General features: G+C 39.5%; 1 protein-coding gene across 1 annotated transcript in view; it reads right to left on the reverse strand.

Annotated features, from left to right (window-relative positions):
• The window catches only part of MED12L (mediator complex subunit 12L), a 330,647-nt gene that overhangs the window by 19,749 nt on the left and 287,247 nt on the right, over positions 1–23,651 (reverse strand). Inside the window, exons 39-43 of the mRNA XM_027092812.1 lie at positions 20,128–20,339; positions 6,389–6,478; positions 4,489–4,721; positions 2,929–3,085; positions 195–272 (exon numbers count right to left, since the gene is read on the reverse strand). Coding sequence (XP_026948613.1) covers positions 195–272; positions 2,929–3,085; positions 4,489–4,721; positions 6,389–6,478; positions 20,128–20,339 — 770 coding nt within the window. The remainder of the gene's footprint in view (positions 1–194; positions 273–2,928; positions 3,086–4,488; positions 4,722–6,388; positions 6,479–20,127; positions 20,340–23,651) is intronic.

Genomic DNA, 23,651 nt, shown 5'->3' on the forward strand with positions numbered 1-23,651 from the left:
GTAACACAACTCTACTCTGATGAAGTGCTGGGGAGAAACGGCTAGGGTATATTTAGGCTTTTTCAGTTCTTAACAATCTCACGGGACATGAAAAATGCAATCTGCCTTTAAAGAACACCAAAAAAAACACAAAAAACAAAAGGGAAGAAGGAAGAAGAAACCCACATGTTTGGTTTCAGAACACCAGGCCTTACCAGAGGCTGCTGGGGCTGCATGGTTTGGAGACCGAGGGTCTGACCCTGGGGCTGCGAGGACTGCTGAGGCTGCTGCATCTGGAAAGAAAGAAGAAGAATTATACATGTGAAAATAGGAGGTTGACGTCGTCATTCCAGTTCCCTCCCCCCATATGCCTTTGATCCAATCAGTCTGCTCCAACAAGGATGACGCACACCTGCCTCCTCCGTCTTTGTCTTCCCAAATATATCGTTCCTCCTTCAAGGGCAAGACCTAAATCTCCTCCGTGTGCTTCCAGACTACTGCAACCCCAGGGATCTCTTCTTTGCTAGTCACAGTGTTCACAGTCTAAACCACCCTACACTGTCCAGGGACATGCTTTGTGCTCACTGTCTTAATTCATTTCATGCCATTTGCCCTTCCACATATTTCATTCCACCTTACGCTCTCAAGTGAGACAAGGACTGCTCGCTAGTTATCTTTTCGTTCCCTATGGTACCCAGAGGAACTCATGAATTTAGATTTTTTTTTTTAAAGGAAGATGTAGATGTGAGAAGTTCTGGCCTAAATTACCAGCATAAAATCATAAATTGTGTCCGTGAACGCTGGCTCAAATACATGGCTCTTGGAAAACACTTGCAAGTCACAAAAGAAACACAGACTGGACGTCCACCAGGGGGAACATCACAGAGGAGAGGAAAATATTAAGAGGTGGTTTGTCTCAATGACCTTTAAAGTCTCCTCCACCCTAACGCTTCATCTCGAGGATGACAGCACCAGACTGCTTTTCAGCCTCTGCATTTTTCCAACTTGGTTTGCATACTGTCCCTCAAATTCTTTGTCTTCTTTAGGGCAAGGTAATCAATAGTTATTGCCAGAAGGCATTTTTCATTAAGTGACAAGGGTCATGGATTTGGAATCCTAGCTGAGGTGTGGGCAGGCCACTGCCAACATGGACCAGAAACACAGCGACTGCAATAGGAAGCCAATTCTCCATTGGGCTCTCTGTGAACCCTTTCAGGAAAAGTCACCCCAACTTTGTAATTATTAATCTGTTCCTTTATGGAGGTAGTCAGTCACCAAAAAAGGAATAAGTATAATTCGGATGCAGAAGCAAATCATTTTTCCTTATCTCCCAGGAATGTGTTGGTAATGCAAAAATTATCAGAAGGACACACCATGTTAATTGGGATAAAAAGTACACATTAACCAATAAGGAAGGTTTTCAAAATTTGTAGCTTGAAAACAATGCTAGTGTAAGAAAGGAAGTGGTAAATAAAAAAATAATGTAATAACTTTCCTCGGTGATCTGGAAATGAGAAATTTTAAAACAGAGAGAAATACAAATATCAGTCCTAAAAAGTTCTGAAACATATACTTAGCACTTGGGAAAAAAATTATTTTAAGAAAATATCACTATGAGTATTAACAGTCATAATAATGGTAATATTACCAAATGGCTGCTTCACTTGCATTTTCATATTTAATTTTCACTACACATTTAAGAGGTGGGCACTATAATTAGTTCCATCTTATTCATGACAAAATTAAGGGCTAGAGGGTTTTTGACCACACTGGAGATTTTATATATGCAATGTGTGGGATTGGCCATCTATAGGCCACACTCCCTCCCAAACCAATTACCATATGTTGTTCAATTTTGTGATACAGTTCTTTCCACATTTTAACAGGCAAAAACTGGGATGCAATTCATGGCATCTTATAACTGTGAAGCCCAGTTTTGTTGAAGATTTGTGGTGGCTTTGGTCTGTCGAAGTGTTGGCACTGCCAACTAGAATTTTTTGGGTCACACTGAATTCAGACCTCAAACCCACTTGAGCTAACGGTTCAAATATTTTCTTCCCACCACCAGTGTCAAGGTTGAGACATGCAAGTTCCTTTGCTGTCCCTTTCTGCATGACAGGTTTATTTCTCATTGACCTCATACAAAGAGTATGGCCCTTGGGCACCCCAGTTCTACTAGAGTTCCCATTCTCAGTGCTGCTTTCTTTTCCTTTCTTAGAAATACACAAAAGGACAGTGCATCTCAAGTTGGACTGTTGATGAGATTAGAGTCCACTGTACAGACTCATCAGGCAGTTTCCAACCCAACAACACAGGATAAGCTTGCTAACAATAAAGGCAAATGGAACAGATAAACCTAACAGCCTATATTCCCTAAACAAGGGAGGGAGAAGCCGGAATGTGTTAAGGGGAGGAGCCCTTTATCTAGGAGACTCAAATATTTATGACAAATAAGTGAAGGACAGCTCTCTGGATTCTACCAGAGACAGGATGAAATATCCCTTTGAAGTACCCTACCTACATAACTCCAACTTCACAGCCCAATCAGACTAGAGGTGTTAAACAGAAAATGTTTTGGATTACAGACCCCTCTAGAAATCTGAACAAAAACTCTGGACGGCTTGACTGTTTCCAAAAAATACACATGTAAGAAATTTTGAACTCAAATTGCATGGCCTCTAGTCAAACAGTGACTGGGGAAGCTGAGGCTTACACTCTTAAGATAAAGGCATCCAGCTACCCTCCCGAACCTTTGTGAAAGGGCAAGGATGGTCTGCAAAATGTACTCTTCTGTCCACGACCTGGCAGATGCACAGAGAAAGGAAGACCCCTGCCGAACTGGAACTAAATTACCCCAGTTAGGTCCCAGCAATTAAAGTCTGAAGTGTCTGTTATTTCTTATGACCGCTGAGGACCCCACACACATTGCACTCACTCCCAGCTCCATACCTGGAGGAGCCTCTGCTGCTGTCGCACCTGTGGCTGTCTGGGCCTCACTGGGTCCTGAGACAGGGACACCGAGGGAAGGTTTGGATGCACGGAAGTCAGCACCGCATCCAGTCCTCCACCCACCAGAGGGCTCTGCTGAAGCGACTGATGATTCAGTCTGGTCAAGAATAAAGAACTTGTTTTCAGGCCCAAGCATACTGTCAAATGTTTATCATCAGTGCCACTGGCACACTGCACACACTCACAAAGAAACGATCATGTTCAGTAATCACTGTGTACAATTCAAATGCAATAAAGACCAGTGGTTAAGGTAACCTAGATTCCCAGGGACACATGGTATCATAGGTATTCAGACAGCAAATGGCACAGGTGGGATTTAAACCCAGAACTTCGGGGCTCTGAAGTTCAAGTTCTTAGGCAACATGCTATGCTGCCACTTATTAGACAAATGATAAACATGGTGCATGTTTTCCAAATTCATTTATTTTCCCAAATGTGTTACCAACGACCCTGCCAACTTTCCAAACAGTGATTACTAGAGTTGACCTGCAATCTTTGATGGTAACACACGGGAGTCCAGCTGCCGTCCACTGTAGTGCAGCAATCTGCATGAAACTGAGTTCTCCTAGACCCACGCCATCCAACAGAACTTCCTACGGTGACCGAAACGCCTCCACCTGTGCTGTCCAATGAGATAGCCACTGGCCACCAGGACCAGCTGTATCATTTCTGGGTCTCAGTGCAAAACAAGAATGCAGGGCTCTCTGATCAAAAATCAGTCAGAATTTCAAGCGGGTGACAATAGAGCATTACAATCAACCATGCGGGTCTTCTAAACACAGCGCCCTATGGGACTGCGCAGGTCACACACCTTCGAAGCTGGCCCTGCTGGCCACATGTGGTTCATGAACACTTGACATGTGACTAGCGTGACAGAGAACTGAGGAGCTTTAACTTAACTTTAATTAGTCTAAATTTAAATAGCCCACGTGGCTGGCAGCTGCTATAATGGACAGTGCGGTTATACGCTATGTACTACATCGACAAGATCCAATTAAAGCAAAAACGGAGTAAGAGTCTTTTCATGATCCGGTTTTGCCAGCCATTCCTGAGGTGGAAAAGGTAGAAACTAAGATATGTGACAAAAGTGTTATGGGCACCGTGTACAACGAGTATTGCAGATCAACATATTCTAGTAAGGCACTGCTAAGGATAATCAACAATTTTTAATCTTAGATATTTATTGCCAAAAAACCTTTTTAAAAGAGGAGGAAAAAAAGAACATTGGAGCTAACGTGGTGGTATCATTGAAAAATATTACACAAATACTATGGGAGATGTGAGTCAAACAACAAGGGACTTGAAAGGAATAAACGAGATGGGGCACTGCTTCTTTTGAACCACAATCTGGATGCTGCTGAAGATGAGATGACGATGAAAATTATATGCAAATAGGCAAGCTCATAGGAACAATTATAAAGCACCATGTCCTAGAAGAAGCACGGTAAAGGCGAGAATTTGAGTGTCCACCACTGCCATCATTATTTCCACATGCATCACCTCTGAGAGCCACTCAGGGGCTGCAGGTACGGCGACGCCTGCTGCTGAACGTAGCCACTCGGCGGCTGCTGCTGCATCTGTCTGAGTCTTTCCATTAGCGCCGGGTTGGAATGCGCAGCCGGATAGGTTCTGGAATTATAGGTAGGAGACAGGACCACGCTGCCAGCCTGCTGCTGAGGGGTCTGCTGCAAAGGCATCTGCGTTCCGTACATCGTATAGCCCTGGGGCATGGTCTGCAGGCAGGCACAAGGAAGGAAGTCAATGTTTTGATTTGCCCCCAGCTTTCCTATCGCTAAGATATCGAGGGCAAAAACAAAGCCAGGAGGAGCCCCCTGAAATTCGCCGTTCTCAAAGACTCTTTTTAACTCAAAATACGAGGAAGAGCACTCTGGAGGCAGAGAGAGGAGCCCGAAAGTTATACAATGAACTGTTTGTATAATGATTCACCAGAAATTTCAATTAAAGAGCAAAAGGAATCCTCACTTGGTTAAGAGATCAGTTTTAAGCTCAGTTGCTTATTTTGAGGAAAGGAAGGGCAGGTTTCTGCACAGAAATAATCAGGCAAGCATCTCTGCCTTTAGTGCACAGATGGCATCAATGTTCAACAGATCCCAAGCATCATTAATGTTGTTTCCAAAATTAACCAGAAGAGTTACTCATGCTCAATGTAGATTAAAATCATGGAGTACACTTTCCTTGTATGTAACTACACTTCCTCGGATCTAATGAATATCTCTGTAGTGACCAACCAGTTAACAAGAACAACAACAACAAAAACAATCAATTACCTTAACCAGAGAATAAGGGTGTCATTGGTGACTATTCAATAATCTCTAGTTCTGGTTGGACTGCAGCCTGTTTCAGCACTCTACCAATAATCGTTAATATATGAGTGGCTGATTCTCCAAATCTTGACACCCAATGTAAATGAAAAGCTTCAGGTTCTGCTGCGTCCCTATCTACAATTTACAGAACACAGTGCTGATTAAAATAGAAGAGGACTGCTCTTCAGGTCCTCAAAGTACCACATTTTAAGGTAGTTGAATGGCTCTGACTTGGAAGACAGAGTGAGGGACGATGACCTTCCTGCAGGCAGCGTGCAGGGATACAGGCTGTGTGGCTCGGTGCCTGTGAAGGCCAACCTTGGCCTTCCTTTCAGCCGCGGACACAGTATGAACCGCTGGCCTAACTAGAGGCCTTGCCAACATCCCTGGCCTCCTGATTATCCCTCCCTGAGAGGGATAGAGTACAAGGATATGGAAGCAGAAATGACAAAACTATTAGAAAAAATAGCTCAAGATTTGCATCATATTAAGGCAAATCTATCATTTGCTGAATAACTGCTGTGTATCTATCTGGTGCTTTGCTAGTTCCATAGGTTGTCTTAAATCCCCACAATGTTCATCTCTATTTTACAGAGAAGGAAACCAAGACTCAGAGTAACTCGCACAATGTTACACAGCTTGTAGGTTGTCAGGAATTTTGTCAAGGTCTGATGCCAAGGCCAATTATCTTCTTATTCTACCATGATTCCTCTTCGAAGCTATCTTTGAATATCATAAATTCAATCATGAATTACATCATTATACATTATAACATAAGTACCCTGGCTGGGACTGTTCATCATTTCAATATCTACCATCATCATTAATAGAAAGGTATGAACTGATATTTCTGATTCAAGAATTTCCTAAAATGTTTCATGCCCTTTAATCAATCCTGAGACTTGTTTAATAATCACTGGTAAAGCTTTGTTTTTGAAATGTCAATTATAATCTATAAGCAGAAGTGACTAAGTTCTATACCCCATGAGGGAATTGATACCCTACTTACCTAGTTCCCCCCTTCAAATAAAGAGCATTAAAAATCCCAGCAGCACCTACAAAGCAAACATGGGTACCTGTGCTTGCTGCAGACCTGGATACTGGGGGAGCTGAGGGGAGGGCCGTGCTTGAGCGGCAAAGAGAGCAGCCTGGTCCCCCGGCTGGCCCTGGAAGACAAAGCCAAGGCGGCTCTTGATCATAACAGCAAGGGCATGATCCGAGCTCCTGGTTAATTACCCCCAAAACCCCTGACACCATGCCCTATGTGAGAACACCATGCCCTATGTGAGAACAACACTTGCAGATTCCAACCTGCATTGAATACTATTTCTCATCAATTTCCTATTAACAGTAGAGATTGCTGCACTTATTATTTCTTCCAAAGACGACTACAGATGTCCCCAGTGATCACACATACATAAACACAAGCCCAAATAATCAATGGTCTGCTCATCAGAGAGGCTCTGAGTCAGCTTTCCTGTACACTCCAGGGTACAAATGTCCCTCTAGAGTAAAAGGCATGAGTCTCTAAGTGTGAAATCTGAAACCACAGAGTTGCCTCATCCTGTGCCCATAAAGTAAGAGAACACGTGGTCCACGCAGATGGCATATACTACCTTCATGACTTTTTAATGATGTTTCTTCAGAGGGACCTAAAAATTGCCTATTTAGCCATGTATGCAAGGGATGAATTTGGGATCTCTTATGACTCTAATAATCAATGAAAATGTATAATAAATTAATATCAAATACAGTTCTAACCAACTACAATGTAAAATAAAACCAATTAACATCTGTTCACCAGTCTTAATTTAATACACGTTTTGGCCTGAGGAAAAATAAATATATTCCTAAGAGCAGCTGGATGTATTTTACATTTTGGCGGCAGAACCTATTTCATGGAAGCTTGCGGTATTCATCACAGAAGGAGGCCAAGCTTCCGACCACCCCTTGGTTTTTTCAGGACTTACTAATGACGAAGAAATGGGGTTTATTCTAGGATATTTCACCACTGTTTTATATCACAGATGTCCTCATTTTTTTTAAGTGCTAAAATACAGTTATATTAAAAACCAATGTTAATGTTCTGGGAAAGTAGTGCAGCTATTTCTGGCAGGGAGAAAGGTATAAACATTTAGCTTAAGAGGGAGAACACCAACAATTATTAAGCATCTATTATGTGCCAGGGACTGGGCTTCTTGTTCTTATTCCCATTCTCTCACAGGAACTCTGCAGGGAGGGGACATCATCCCCAATTTCTTCAGGTAGGAAAAGCCAGGCTCAAAGAGCCTAGGTAGCTTAGCGAACTCACCCAGCTAGACCGGGCTAAGCCGTGAGCGCTCAGGTAAGTCTGCCTCCAAAGCCTAGGGTTTCTTCCATTATGATGAGATGCCTCCATATGTGATATCAAGGATGAAAATATTTAAAATTTCATTTAGTGCTTATTCTTAAGGGACATAGAGCCTTGTAAACTCACCCCAATAAGAAACCAAAAGGAGACTCTTTATTAAGACTTGTTAATGAGATTTTGAAATGAAACGTATACATCAGACGGTGAAGCCTTTTCTCTGATCCCCACATAAAATCACTCGAGGGCAGTTAAGAAACTTCGGCCTCTCCGAAGGTGGCTCTCCACCCATACGCGGACCAAACACAAACTTCTGGGAGCATCTGCTATGGTATCTACATGTAACAGCTTCAACAAGAATCTAACTTTCCAGCGTAGGGTACCATGAAGATACTCTGAGCCTTTAGCTGATTAATCTAAGTGCAATTATATCCCTATTTGCTTAAGTCTAAGAAAAAGAGCCCAAACTCCCTCTAGGAGAGCTCATGCCACGGGAGTGTGGCTATCTGGAGCCTACAAGTATTGCCCCAAAGTATCCAAATGGCCCTTGATCCTCCAAACACTAAGCCAGGGAGTCACTAAATCAACCAGATCTTTACATGCCACTCCTCGACTTGGTGCTCCCCAACAGCATTGTCCAAGGTCCCTGAAACATATACTGCTGTGCCTCTTGGTGGGGATAAATATATGTATATTATCATTTTTACAGAAGAAAAGAAAAATGAATTATTTCTGTGAGTTAGAATCTTGAGATCCCTAAGTAGTCTAAAACACCCAGGCCCTTTTTTGCCTTGGAGGGAAACAAGATGCGATGTGCCTGTGACAGAGGCATGCGGATACATAAAACAGATGTTTTTTAACTCTTTACTCTTCCTTTGCTTGTTGAAGAACCTTAGGAAACAAACTATGACTTATATGTAGTGGTGGATCTGAGTTACTGGGCAACACTCTTTTTTTTTTGTTTTTGTTTTTTGTTTTTTGCGGTACGCGGGCCTCTTACTGTTGTGGCCTCTCCCGTTGCGGAGTACAGGCTCTGGACGCGCAGGTTCAGTGGCCATGGCTCACGGGCCCAGCCGCTCCGTGGCATGTGGGATCTTCCCGGACTGGGGCACGAACCCATGTCCCCTGCATCAGCAGGCGGACTCTCAGCCACTAGCGCCACCAGGGAAGCCCAACACTCTTTTATTGACAAAGAACAGTTGAGATTTTGGAAATTTAAGAAATACGAATTAAAAAACATCTACATTTTTAAAAATCACAAAATTAACATTCAAGGAAAAACACTATAACTTTGAAAAAAAAGCAAGAAGAAAGGGGTGAAAAATTTCAAATCAGTTTTACACTCTAAAATTCATGTACTCTTCAGTGAACCCTTTTTAGTCTAAAGGTAAACTATTTATTTGTAAATAGACTATATTCCCTCCCATCGCCATTCCCCCCCCCCCCCAACTCGCTACTTAAGTACAGTAGGTAAGGGTTCTAACATTCAATACCCTCCCTGAGGAAATCACAAACACCTCACGTTGGCCAGCAGCGCTCGCCAAGGGCTTTTATCGTCATATTTGCCCTCAATGAAAAATACCCATCTCTTCTCCCAAACGGAAATGACCTCCTCCTGCTCTCTGGTTTTCCCAGAATAATGACAGGAACAAATTATTTCAATTTGTAGAAATAGTTCAATCTGTTGAGTAAGGAATGAATGACCAAGAAGTTCTTTAGTAACTTGAAAGATTTTACAGATGCTAAACGAGGACCATAATGCGGGAATAGGTAAGAAAACTAAATATAGTAAGAGTCTTAAAATGTTAGTAGGGATGGTTTTGCTGCATTCAGGAAGGGACTATATAAGGTATCATCTGAACTGGGACAGGCCAGGAGAATGGGGGCAAAGTGAGACCATGCCTGGCAAATTGTGACTTACGGTCACCTGCGTCGTACATAACCTACTTATCTGTTATTTTCTGAAAACTATCTAAGTTTTATTTGACTTTTTTTTTTAAAATCAGTTCTTAGCACTGTGTCTGGCATATAGTAAGTGCTCTATAAATATCTATTGAGGAAACCTAAGATCTAAGATTTAACTTAGTTTATCTGTGAAACAAGAGTTCCAGAGGTAAACTGAGATTTATATTTCAGGATAAATTAGTTTACCAAGTGCTTTCCAATTGCCCCATATTTTTAAGTACCATCTTTCGTTTTGAAAACTCACTTTTTAATTTAATTTTTAGCACCTGTCATTCTAATGATTTCTTCTTTCTGCCTTCATTAATACCTGGAGAGTAGCTCAATTGCCCCTCTTGATTTATTCTGCTTAACTGCAACAATCAGAGGCAACATTAAGTTCACACTTTTGTGGTTGTAAAGGAGGCTGGTTTCTGAGGGAATATCTGTGTCTAGCCAGGGGCCACATTGTGCTCCGGCTCCAGCTCCCCTGGCTCAGGTACCCAACGTACACGTGCTAAGAGAGTGAGCCACAGTTAACTGGGAAATTCTGATAGCTACATGAACCCATCTCTGCATTGCTACCCAGGGTAAATTCCTACATGTGGTCTCTCTCGTCTGTTTTTATACATTTTGCTTTAGGCTTGCCTCTGGGTAAGAAACAGAAATCTATTATATTTTCTAAAATTTCCACTTCCTAAAAACTTTTAAAAAAGCTGTGCTGTTCAATACTGACTCATCTTGCTGGTCTTTATAAGAACAATTCTCTCTCTTACTGCTTTATTTTTAATTAGACAAGAGAAGCATCTGAGCTCAGAGAGATGTAGACTCAAAACCTCTTGCATAATTTGAAATGAATACATCCAGTAAGTTAAAAAAATTTTTGATAAATCATCCTCAAAGATAATTTTCAATCTTCTGGGTCTTGTTCTCTTCATTAGTTCACTCTCTCAGTCAACTGAGAAAATGTGAGGGTCTCTTTCTAAAGGAGAATTGGTTATAGCTCCAATTAGCAGACAGTTACAATCAGCAGCATTTCAGAATCAGGGATCTTCTATCCACTCAATTCACTAGTAATGAGTTTTTTTCAAATCCTTATTTAGTAACTTTCCAATAGTGTTTAAGGGTTGCAAGTAGAGAGACAAGTTGTGCCTGAAAAACCACAGCCAGATGTTGTGACTCTGTTTCTGAAAATGCTGATTTAGGAATAATAATAAAAGTCACCCAACGAAAACCAGTGGGTAATGTTTCACGAGTCAACTAGCAAAAAGGGTTTTACTTGTGATGACTGGTTTGGAAGGTACTGGGTAATGGTGCCCAAGGTTAAACAACAAGTGAACCCCAAGTTTTGGTCGTCACATTACACGGGTGTATTTTGATTGCAGGCAATAGATACACAGAAAATTCTATCATTAAAAGAGGTCCTGTTGACCAGTTATGCTTAATTCTTTTATAAAGCTTCCCATCAAATATAACTTGGTTGGCAATCGATTAACAGTAACATTAACTGCTGGAACCACCTGATTCATTTTGAAATAAACACATGTCATACAATAATGAACTTCTACAATATATTCTGTTAACATGCCCATAAAGGAGGAATATAACATATTGATTGATTGAGTATACATACACATTCATTAAATTCCTGATATTGGAGAATATTAAAGAAAAATAAGAATGGTGAAAAGGACAGCAAAGATATATATACACATTTCCATTTATTTGAATGAATATATAGATCATATAACCTTTTGACTTTAAATACCTGATGAACAAAATATTGTGTCTATTTTTTTAAAAAGTAAAATCAATGGTAGATGCAAATTGTATTTTGTTCAAATTACATTATCATCTGAACAATAAATGCCCTACAGCAAACATAAGCTACCTGAAAGATATTTTTAAATTTGATCGTTTAATTCAAGTTTTTTTAAAAACAAAAACCTCGCCTGCTCTCTGTACAAGTGTCAAGAAAAATTGATAGAAAAATTGACTGCTTTCAGAAAAGTCTCCAAACTCTCCTTTGTTGAAAGAACTATTAAAGAAATTGCCTATATGACAGTATTTCATAACTGAGATATTTTCAAAGCTTGTATATGCCATTAAGGATATTTTCACCAATGTATAGAAAATGTTACCCATTAAATTGGCAGTGAAACGAGTTGACTTACATTCACATCTGAGATGTGTGCTCTTTTTTATTCTAATGCTTCTTGGGTTTATGTTGTGGGTTGGCTAGCTGATACAGAAACCTATAAGTAATTTAATGCAAAACATGCATTCTTCGCTAGCCCAGGCAAAGCAGTAGAGATGAAGTCTTATGACATGCATGCACAAGACCTATGCTCAAAAAAAACACCTTCTCCATACCGGAAAGAAAATAGAGATGATGCGTTCTGTTGAGAATTTAGGAAGAACCAGTGAGTGGGATGTGATGAGAAGGGCATGTTTCATAACCACAGTTTTCATTATCTTGCATTGGCCTGTGAGTCAGCATGCCATGCGTTCCTCTACTAATGAGGTGAGTTATCGCAGAGAGAAGCGAGAGCTCGGGAACAGATGGGTTCAGAACTGGGACTGAGATGAAGGTACACGAACTGGCCTATGTTCCCAAGCCCAGGCCACGAACGTCCACTGGTTTCGATACCATACACGTATATGATGAAAATCATGAGGCAATCAAAGGGGACAACTTTCAGAAATAAATTCTGTTAAAGTGAACATGGTCAATGCATTCATGATTCTGTGTTACAGTCTCAAACATAAACCAAGTGAGTAACAGTGAAATGAAGACTATAATAATTACCAGCTAGAGGGGAATAACCTGCTTCTCATTCTGATGTTCAAAGAATAATGCTATAAAAGTTTACTTAAAGAAAAAAAAAAAAAAAAAGAAAGTAAAAGGAATGACAGACAGCAGGGGTGTTACCATTATGTTGTCAAAGTCTTCCAGAAGGGAGACAGCAGAGTTACAGAAGTCCTACAGAAAGGGGACAGCAAGAAAACGGCAGACAATACAGATAAGATTGTTTAGCCTAATGATGTGGGTAGCCAAAATACATAAGAATTAGTTCATTTTAAAACAATGTTTCAGGGAGTCAAGACTTAAAAAACCCAGGCCCTAAGAGTTCATGTTAATTTATATGCCAAACAATATCACCATAGGCTGGGACACAGATAAATAATACGGCAATAGTCATATAATGGAATAGCACATCCTGGAGGTTGAACAGGGACATACAAGAAGTAGGGGGGCTATCAGACCCAGATAACTTCCCGAAGCTAAGGGATGCTCGCACCTCGGTGTAAGCAAAAGAGCGCCCAAGTCCTTCTCAGCCCAGAGCCGGGCGAGAAGCGCTCAGGACATTTGGGTCACATGAAACACACAAGACATTAAGTGAACAAGTCATATATTATTGGAGGATGTCATTAGATAGCTCCATCCCCAGTAAATGCAAATGAAAACAGAGCATCAGTTTAAACACACATTCAATCAAGCAACATAGACAACAAATATTCATAGTGCCACTAGTGTTTACATGCTAACAGGGAGTCTAATTTAGAAAAAGGGAACCATATGCTGGGGAAAAATATTCCTGTTTCTCAGGTCAATGATCCCCTTGCTTAATCATCTTTATGAATGAATTCTAAGTGACACTTAGTCTGAGACATTAAAATTTTTCTGTTCACTGAATTTCAGAAATAGAGATGAGGCAAAAAATTCATAACCCTAATGGAAAAAAAGAAAAGTCTTTTACTATACTAAGAACGAGAAATCATAGGAGGAATTTCCCAACAAATAATATCTGTTCTCACCATTTTAGGGGTAGGTACATAATTCATTGCATCTATTCATTTGTCTTTATATCCAACTACCACCTTTGTATTAGTGGTTCACTCTCTCAGCCCTCTACCCCTATCTTCTCCCCGTTCATAAACATCAAGCTGTGTACACCATCTACGAGATCACGACAGTTGCACAATCATAATGTCAGCAAACGACATGGGTGCCTTCCTTATCCTTCAAGTAAAGAGCGAAATACCAGATATTAAGTAATAAGCAGAGCATCTACTTTCCTGGACATGGTTTCCACCCAAGGAACAAAATGACAGGGTTTAGGACATATTTACTAGCTCAGTGTTTTTTGTCCTCCTAAGTTCATTTTGTCACTGAGATGTATGAAAATTGTACTTCTCTGAGTCAATGCATTAAAGATTCTTGTCAAAACTCAAGATTTGTTTCAACAAGTCTATTTTGTACACCTTTACCAACTAAGAACCAAATTAGTTTGAAAATATGCTCAAATTATAGAATCAGGAAAATTACAGAAGGGAAAACTTAAATTGCTGGTAAAGTTATAAAACATGCCTAAACTCACAGGTAATAAGAAAATGCAAGTTAAAATCATGTAACGCAACACGATTTCGCCTGCTCTGAATGAGGAAATTAAGGTCTGACAATATCAAGGGTTAGTGGAGGATGTAGAGGAAAGAAAACGCTCATTTATAACCGACGGGAAGCACCACCACTTTGGAAATTAAATCCGCATTTCCACTTCCACGTACGTACCCTACAACTCGGCACGTGCAGAAGACACGGACAAAAATGTCTACCGTAGCACGGTTAACAGTAACAAACAATTGGAAATAACTGAAATGATCATCAACAGAATGGATAAATGTTAATACTCATAATGGACGAGTATCCAACCAGGACAAGCAAATACACAAAACCAAGTATAACAAGGTAGATATAATTAAAAATTAGTCAAAACAAAAAAGTTACAAAACAGTACAAAAATACCTGTGTGAGACTATCATAATGTAAAGTTTCAAATCTGAAAGTAATACTATATAATGTTTATGTCCATGGATGCAAAAATATGTAGTAAAAATATAAAAGACATTCATAAGAAAGAAAAACATGAAATTCATGGTAGTGATTACCTCTTTTTCTTTATGAAACAAGGGGCCTCATCCAAGTCTGTAAAGTTTTATGTAATAAAAGAATGATCTAGAGCAAATGTGGCCGAACATTATTATTTAATAAAGCTAGGTGGTAAGTACATTAGTGTTTGCTATATTATTGTCTATTCTTGTGCGTTTGAAAAACACTGCTAAAAAGAGTGAGTAGGAGGTAAAGAGCAAAAGGAAGGAAACAGATATTCCAAGGTGATACCATATCCAGAAGGTAGATCAATTACCAGACCAAAAAGGATGGCTGCTCAACTTAAATGAGCGTCATCAATCCAAGAGGCATGCTTTCAGGATGTTACAGAGACACTTTTGCCAAGGAGCTGACAACTCTGGAAGGCTCTGACTCAGTCAGTGTTCTTTCATTAAATTACTTAATTCCTTTATTTGGATACACAGTGACGGCACCTGCTCCATGGTTAGATAACCAAGTGTTCTTACCAGTAACCACCAGCTATAACTGAGCACATCATTTCTGTCTGTCAGAAATCTTCCTCTTTAATGTAATGAAAATCCTTACGGTTCATTATCTGTAGCCAACAATCAATTGCTTTCTTCCAAATGTGTCTCATTCAAATTAAGCTAAACGTACCTTTTATCTTTCACTGGTCTCTCAGAATAAACTGTCTAGCAGTGATTATTACAAAGAACACAAGATGATTTTGTGCGTTGAAAGGGAGAAGTCAGGATAAAGTGATATCATAAATCAAGGCACAAAATTAAGTTCTCTTCCTGTATCAAAACTTAAGATTGCCTTCAAAAGCCCCTTCTCTAGAATACTGATAAGGTGGCGGGGGAGGGGGGGGGCGGGGGAGGGGAAGAAATTACCTTGTGTCAGAAGAAAAATATGAGATATAAGAAAAAGGTGACTGAAAAACAATTTAAGCAGCATTTGGCATTATTATAACCAACATTCTATATTTTATGACAGGTCTCATGGGATATGTGGAAAATAAAATATTACAGTGATATTTTTATAACAGTGAAATTGGAATCAGTCCCTCTAAAGTTTGTATCACAGAATTTAGATGGTAAAAACATACTGCTCTAAGAAACCAAAATGGCTATTAGGAAAACTAAACAATCTTCAACATTCCTTTTTCTTGGTCTCTTCTACTGGTGGCCACCGAACACCAATCATATTAGGGACAATTAATGTAATTATACAAGTAAAGCACAGACTATAAGCCAGCCACCGTTCTAAGGGCTGTTACAGACGTTAAATCATTAATTTCACAAGAACCCTGTGGAGTAAATGTTGCATTAGCTCCATTTTATAGACGAGCCTCTGAGGCACAGAAAGGTGACAAAATCACTATACTGGGTCCCATTCAAATAAGGGACACTGAGTAAGGAATGGAGGGGGGGAGAATTTCTACTTCCTTGGATGAAGACTACAACTGAGAAAAATGACAAGTTTCCTCACCTAACATCTTTGTGCATGTTAATATGCACTAAAGCTGTAAGAAAATACACCTGATTATAATAACAGTCACTACATCAAATAACTTGGTTAACAATACCTAACAATATCCATGCTATTTAGCACCTGTTTTCTAGACACTATTGGTACCTTCCTAAGGAAGTGTAAGACGGTTCATAACAGAAAATTTCATGACCAACTGAAGCTGGTATTCAGTCTCTGCAGCAGAATCAGAATTATTCTATAATGGTTCTCTAGTTTTCATTGTGCACCATCTAAGGCTAGATCTTCCTACACACATCAACTCTGTCCATTACATGTAAAGAGGCTAAGGGGACTCTGCAAGGTCTGAGATGTCTCCAGAATTCAGGAATTTGTGCCCTCTCTGCCCCATCTAGGTTTTCAAAACAACCATAGCAGAGGTTGCTGTTGGGAGAAGTTTCTGGAAGCACTCAGAGGAAGAGGTACGAGATGAGTCTGTGGATAAAAATCAGGTTGCTAAGGATCAAGGCTACTAAGAAACTCCAGGGTTCTGGAAATAGCTGCTCAAAACATGAATTCATTCAATAAACATCTCATAGATTTCTATCCTCTGCTCAGTAGGTGGAAAGATGATACAAAGTATTGTAAGACCCAATGCCTGACCTAAGAAGAGGGGGCCAGCCGGGGGTCACCGTACAACCAGCCTGAGAAGCTAGAGTCACATCCAAGGCTTGGAGCAACCGGTCAGTCTTTAAAAGCAGCTGCTACAATTCCAAGATAAGTTTTGAAGGTTAAGTAATTTGAAATTCTCCAACATGTTTGTTACATTTAAGAAAATGGATTCTGTAATTAGAAAATTTGTAGGATAAGGAGGAAAATGATACCTATTTCATCTTCTCTATAAGAAGCCAAAAACTGAAAGAAAAAAAAACAAACCCACAAGTTTGTATGTAGCTAGAGAGAATCACATTCTGTGTATGCGTTTAATCCGAGAAAATGCTACTGCCAAAATCTGAATCAACATTTCTTACTATGAAGGATATGGGTCAGTGCTTACTAGAAAAACAACGAATTGCATCCAGAATCATATATGAAAACACTGTATCAATATCCCTTATATTCCATGTAATTCTGCCTTTATTCTAGATTTTTAAAGATTACCATGAGGAGAATTTTTTTGTGCCACGATACCATAGTTAGCTAGATTCTAGGTATACTAATCCACGATCTACCGGGAGAGAGGAAAGGGGCTAACGTTTCCCTCAGAACCTCCTCGGTGCAGGCACTCTAGCAGATGCTACATACAAGTCTCATCTACTCTATGGAGGACCACTCCATCCTGTGACTGCACCATGTATGCATTTCTCTTCCTTTAAAGAATTCTATTTTTCTCAATTATCCAACACTTCAAGAATGGTGAGGGAGGAAAAAACATGTCTGCTTCTGAAAGCCCTTCAGAAACTCTAAAGCAAGTTTCAACAGTTAAAGAAAGAACATGGGGGAGAAGGAGAGGTGACTATTATACAGGCACACCTTGGAGGTACTGCGGATTTGGTTCTAGACCACCGCAATAAAGCGAATGCCTCGATAAAGAGAGTCACCTGAAGTTTTTGATTTCCCAGTGCATATAAAGGCTATGTTTAAATTATACTGTAGTCTAGTAAGTGTGCAATAGTATTATGTCTTTTAAAAAGTACATTTTAATTTAAAAAAATACTTCATTGCTAAAAAATGCTAACCATCATCTGATCCTCCAGTGAGTCATAGTAATAACATCAAAGATCACTGATCACAGATCACCATAACAAATATAATAACAAAAAAGTCTGAAATATTGCAAGTACTACCAAAATGTAACACAGAGACACAAAGTCAGCAAATACTGTTGGAAAAACAGTGCCGAGACTTGCTCAATGCAGGGTTACCACAACCCTTCAGTTTGCAAGAAGTGTAACATCTGTGGAGTGCCACAAAGCGAAAGCACAGTAAAACAAGGTATGCCAGTACAATCACTGTTACGAAGCTGAGCTTTTATTACTTGAAGAAAGAACTCCTGACTTCTCAAAAGGAAAAAAAAAAAAAAAAAAAGCAAGATAAAAGGAAAGAAAAGAAAAATCCAACATGTGACAGAGTTGCTACAAAAGAATCAGTTAAAAAAAAGAATGCATCATCAGTTAATTCCTACTGGTACCAGCAGTACAACCCTAGATGGTATGAAAGAATAGTCAGGTATTTTTGAGTGTTGTGAGTAATGGGGTCCTACAGTGACGTTTTAGGTCGTAAGTCTACCTTCTCCAAACATGCAAGGATATTTCTGAATACGCGAAGATTATTCTATTGAATCCCCTTTAAAAAATTTTTTTTTTTTTGCTTTAGGGGAAATAGCTTGTCATGGCTTGTGTCAGGAAGTGAACTTCTGAGGACAGGTGTTTCACCTATAAATGACACAGTGAGCTCCTGCCCAATTAGAGACATTCAAAACTGAACCTAGCAGTAATAGATTGAAAGTGGGCTATTAATAAGTCAAATTCTACCTTGTGATAAAAAGGTAGATAGGAAAAAATAAACATTTCTTATTGGAAGGTAAATTTTACTTAGGCTTAAATTACTTTAAAAGCAAACTGAATTCATTCTAGTAGAATAATTATTCGACTTCCAGTAAATTTTTTCTTGATAAGGATTGGAAACAGTGATGTAACTTATTTTCATTCATCCCCAAGAAGAGCTAAAATCCCACTGAGGTTTTAAATGACTCCAAACATGCTGCCTATTTAGAGAAAAATCAAGGTTTCTTAAGGATTTTAATCAAATCTTCATCACTTCTGTGTAAGAAGTAACTTAGGCCCGTGTTTCCTGACACCCAGGGAGTTTGAGTGATCAAAAATCTCTCAGAGCTCAGGGGGAGACAAGCATGTAGTGACCGTTGTTTGTATTCTCATGTGGTTCAAACTAGATTCCTCTCTCCTGTCCTTCCTATAACACAGGTTAGAACAAATAATAAATTAAAAAAAGGAAAAGAACCATTTTTAAGACGGCATAACTAGCCCTACCACTCCCATCCCCCAAATCACTAAGTGGACTTCATGCAGAAATGCCACAAGTTGTACAATGGAGACGCGTCTAGAAAGTTACTCAGAACACAAAGAATATTTTTAAAAGCGTTAGAATTCCTTGCTAATTTGAAAATCGGTGGTTGTTCTTAGAGCAGGATACACTTGTAGACTGGCTACTTCCTTTGAGGATCATAAAGTACCTCACTCAAGGGTTGCTGTGAGATCTAAGACAATCAATACATTAAAGTTCTCAAAAAAGTAAGTGCTCTCATCGTGTTAGCGGCTACCGTCAGCACCACCATAGTGCAATTGTTCTAAGAAAAACCGGAAAACACAGAAAGTGTACAGAAACTGGAAGTAAAAGTCACATTCTCACCTCCCTCTTTTTACTTTAACATATTTGTACAGATTGGTGGGTTATTTATGAGTCTATACTAAGTTTCGTGTAACTTCCACCAATGTTAAACAATCACTATCATTTTAAAATTTATAGAAGATGGGGTTATAGGGCATAAACATAGAAATAATATAAATCAAGAGTTAAAGATGTCCATGTGCTGACTGTCACTTGTAGTGTATGTATTCTTTGCCTACTGTAGATCTTGTGAAGTATATACTAAAAACAGAGTCTGTGCAGTACAGGGCACTGTAGGAGAAAACCTAGGAAACATCAGGGCTTCAGAGCTACAACATCAAAGTAATACATCAAATAATAATACGTGAAAGTAGAGCTAAAAGGAGTACGGAATATGGTGATAACGATAATAGGGAATGAGTGCTCAGAGAAGGTCACTTCAAGGATGAAAGTCCTGCAGCTTCCAAGTGACTAGAAAATCATGAGCTCTCCTTTTTGTTTTGAGGCATACTTTGAATGAACCTAAGACATTTCAAGTCCTTATCTGATCCATGATAATAGTAAAATACAAGGGAGGGAGAAGCATGTATCAACCTGTACGAGAGAGATCCACGTGCACTCGCTCGCACAGGTAAACAGGCGTGCACGTGCAGCAAGAATCTGTCACATCCCCACTCTCATCCTGAGCTAGAGGAACTAATGAAACGTGGAGGAGGACACTGCTGATCGGGACAAACCTGTTGGAAAGGTCGCGTCTGGGCTTGCCTGAGAAGCCGCTGTTGCTGCTGCTGCTGCAGAAGCTTCATCTGTATCAACTGCTGCTGCGACGTGATGGCGTGAAGGGAGGGCGGCTGCATCACGGCCCCCGAGCGCCGCTGCAGCATGTTGGACAGAGCTTGCTTGGTATTGGTGGGGACAAAGGAGCCCGCGGGGTCCAACCTGGAGCCACCTACAAAAGCAACCGGAAGGAAGGGCTTTCTGCGCATGTTAATGCAATAGGTCTTCCTTACTTTATTAAAACACAGAAGTCTCACCCCGAGCCTCACCTGAGGAGCTCAGTGGGAAGTAGGGCACTGCCCCACCCTCTACAAATATCAAAGATCCCTAAGGGTTGCATAAATTCCAAACGATGGGGAGGGTGACGTCTAGTGAATGATAATATCTGAATGACTTCACAGAGGGCCCACTTTGGTTGGTAAAGTGAAACGCCCCGAGATGCAGAGTCACTGGCACAATTTCAGAATCATGTGGGTTCTAAATTATGCGAGGCGCCCCGGGGACACGTTACTTGCACAAAATGTATTGCCTTCGTGGGGTATTTTATCAAGTGTGCTAAGCCAGGCATAGAGACCCTTTTGTAACTTTAAACCCTTTTGAAGTTCATGGTATTTAAGTTTCTTTACCACAGCAAAATAAAAATGCCTGTTTTTCGGTAGAGAAGCATGACAAAACTTTAAAAACCTGAAATGCTCGGAAGCTTCAAATACCATGATTCTAAAGACAAAACACATTGTTTTTGAAGGGTAGACGTCAAATAAACAAGAAACATTAATTATAGCTTAAAAAAACAAATGAAAACCTTAACATATTTGCATATATAATCTGCCAAATGCCTTTAAGAGGAAAAAAAAATTTCAACATTTACTGGCTTCAAGTAGGTGCCAATCCTTCACTCACCAGATAGTTTATATTCTTGAATGTATGTGAATAAGAAAACTTCTACATAAATACCTTACAAATGTTATATTTTTTCTTTAAACCAACTTGTATGATGGAAACAAACATTTCAACACTGATCACTGGAAAAGCCCACATTCTTTTAAAGACTCAGCGTCACAATCAGCAATATGATTTATGAAGTCATTCAGCAGCATTTGAAGAACATTTGGAAAAAAAGTGGGAGGTCAATTTGAGTAACATGACAAGGTAACTTTTGTTGAAGAATTGGAAATATACTAGTACAACTTTATTGACTCATTTTATAAGTAAGAGACATTCTTTTTAAAGATTAGGCTATGATCTACTTCTAATTTCCCTCATTTTTCTATAATCTTATACCTCTGAGTCAGCTAAAGAAATAAGATATAATAAATACACTGACGCCCTCTGTATAGTCTCACCGAATTAATTTCCTCCCCATCTCTCACCAAATGCTCTTTATTATTCACATGCATTTCCTTATAATTTTACCATCTTGGAGTGTATACATGAGAGAGAGAGATTGCTAAAGATGTGTGTGTGTGTGTGTGTGTGTGTGTGTGTGTGTGTGTGTGTGTGTTGGGGGGGGGAAGGGCACTGTTTTGCATTTTTAAGAATGTATGAATGCAAGCAGATGGTACATACTCTTCCTCAACTCCATAGGATTTAAAACTTTATGAAAATCTATTAATTCACACATGTAAAATCCTCATAATTAATTGTTTTCTTCAATTCTTTTTCTTACATGTCATGATACCTAAGACTTACCTAATACCTAAAGTTCCTCAACTTATAAACACCTTTTACAGTATTCTAGGGGGAAAAGGGTATGTGCCTTTTAAAATACTTAGCCTTCAATTTATAGACAGTCCTTGTGTTTGATTTCAATATCTAAAAAGTTTAAAAATGCTTAAATTCACAAGGACTTTGGAATTAAAGAGAGAAAGTCAAAAGAGAGGATGAGCCCTTATTATTTTCCACATTTACCACTGCCTAGTCTGTTCTTTCTTTTGTCGTCTACATTCTATTCACTCAATAACCTATTTTTAAGACCCCACTACAAGCCAGACACTGCTCTAAGTTCTGGGCATACTATAGTGAGCCATGAGAAAAAACACCTGCCCTCATGGAGCTTACATTCTGGAGAAGGCAGATAATAAACCAGGAAGTAAGTAAAATATAGATAGAGTCTATAAACAAGTGTCGGTGCTAGAAAGAAACTGAAGGAAGTGGAGGGGAACAGAGAGGCCAGGGAAAGGGTGTGGTTTACAGTTTAAAACAGGGTGGTCAGTGCAGGCCTCAACCCAAAGGAAGCAGGCAGTGAGCATGCAGATATCTGAGGGAGCCCACTCCAGGCAGGGGCCAGCATGTGCAAAAGCCCTGAGGTAGGATATGTTAAGATCACTCACTGAACCTGTCTGTTGTGTCAGGCTATCTTCTAAATGCTGTATTTTTAAAAACTCACTGTAAATTATATATGTGTGTTTGTCTGTGTATGTAATATAAAACTTATTTCATCCTTCAAAGAAAGAATGAGCATTTTCATCCATTCTGCTTACTGCAATACCCTAACAACTAAAACTGTATCTGGCACACGATGAACGAAGCTCAGTACATGTTGTTGAATGGATAATTGAATCACCCACACTGTGAGGGTATATGTTAGCACGTCCACTTTACAGATGATCAGACTGAGGCACAGAGAAGCTAAGACATGGTGGAGATGATACAGTAAGAGGGTGGTAGAGCCAGAGTTGAAGCAGAACTGTAACTCCCAGACCAGCCCTCTTAACCACAGATTCAGAGGACAAAATATGGATTCTCCCCTACCGTAAGCGAAGAATCAAAATGTCATCCTCCAATTACAATAAAAATCACAATATAATACAGAACACAGTAAGGAAAAATTATTATTTGTTAGAATGTCACATCCTAACAAAATGCAGGTTGAGATCTCAAAATAAACTGTTTCACAGAAACAGGCAAACTTTCATTTAGAAAGAAAAAATTAAATTCATTTCTAATTAAGAGACTTCTTTATTCAGAAAAATCTTTATTCTAGATATAAAATCTACTTGGGCTTGAATCAAAGCAATACTAACATTTACTGTGAATACGGTAGGATTTCTTACTGATATCTATTTGCTGCACCAAACTTCTGAGATCCTTCGTGGTATAAACAATTTAAAAGTTATAACATGAGGAAACAATAAAAGACACTAAAATAGTGTCTAATAATTCAAAATGCTGATAAGAATTATATCTGATAAAAGCACACGCAAATTTCACAACACAAAACTTTATCAACTTTTTATCTTATAGCTGAGATGTGCATCAGGGGCTAATCTCCTTCTGACATTGGATGAAAATTCCAAAAGCGACACATGAACTAGTCACTGAAACTGAAATCTTAGAAGAAGGAAAAAACACCTTGAGTGGAGGGAAATTCCAGACATGTCCACTGAGCGCTCACTTCTGGAAATGTGCAAGTTGTGTGGAGGTTTCAGTTTAAAAGCAAAGAGAACCCCAAGCTATTTCTCACCTCGGAGTCCCCTGACTACGC

This window comes from Aethalodelphis obliquidens, unplaced genomic scaffold (genome assembly GCF_003676395.1).
Source record: "Aethalodelphis obliquidens isolate GAN/ISIS:26980383/991018 unplaced genomic scaffold, ASM367639v1 scaffold81, whole genome shotgun sequence".
Lineage (NCBI taxonomy): Eukaryota > Metazoa > Chordata > Mammalia > Artiodactyla > Delphinidae > Aethalodelphis > Aethalodelphis obliquidens.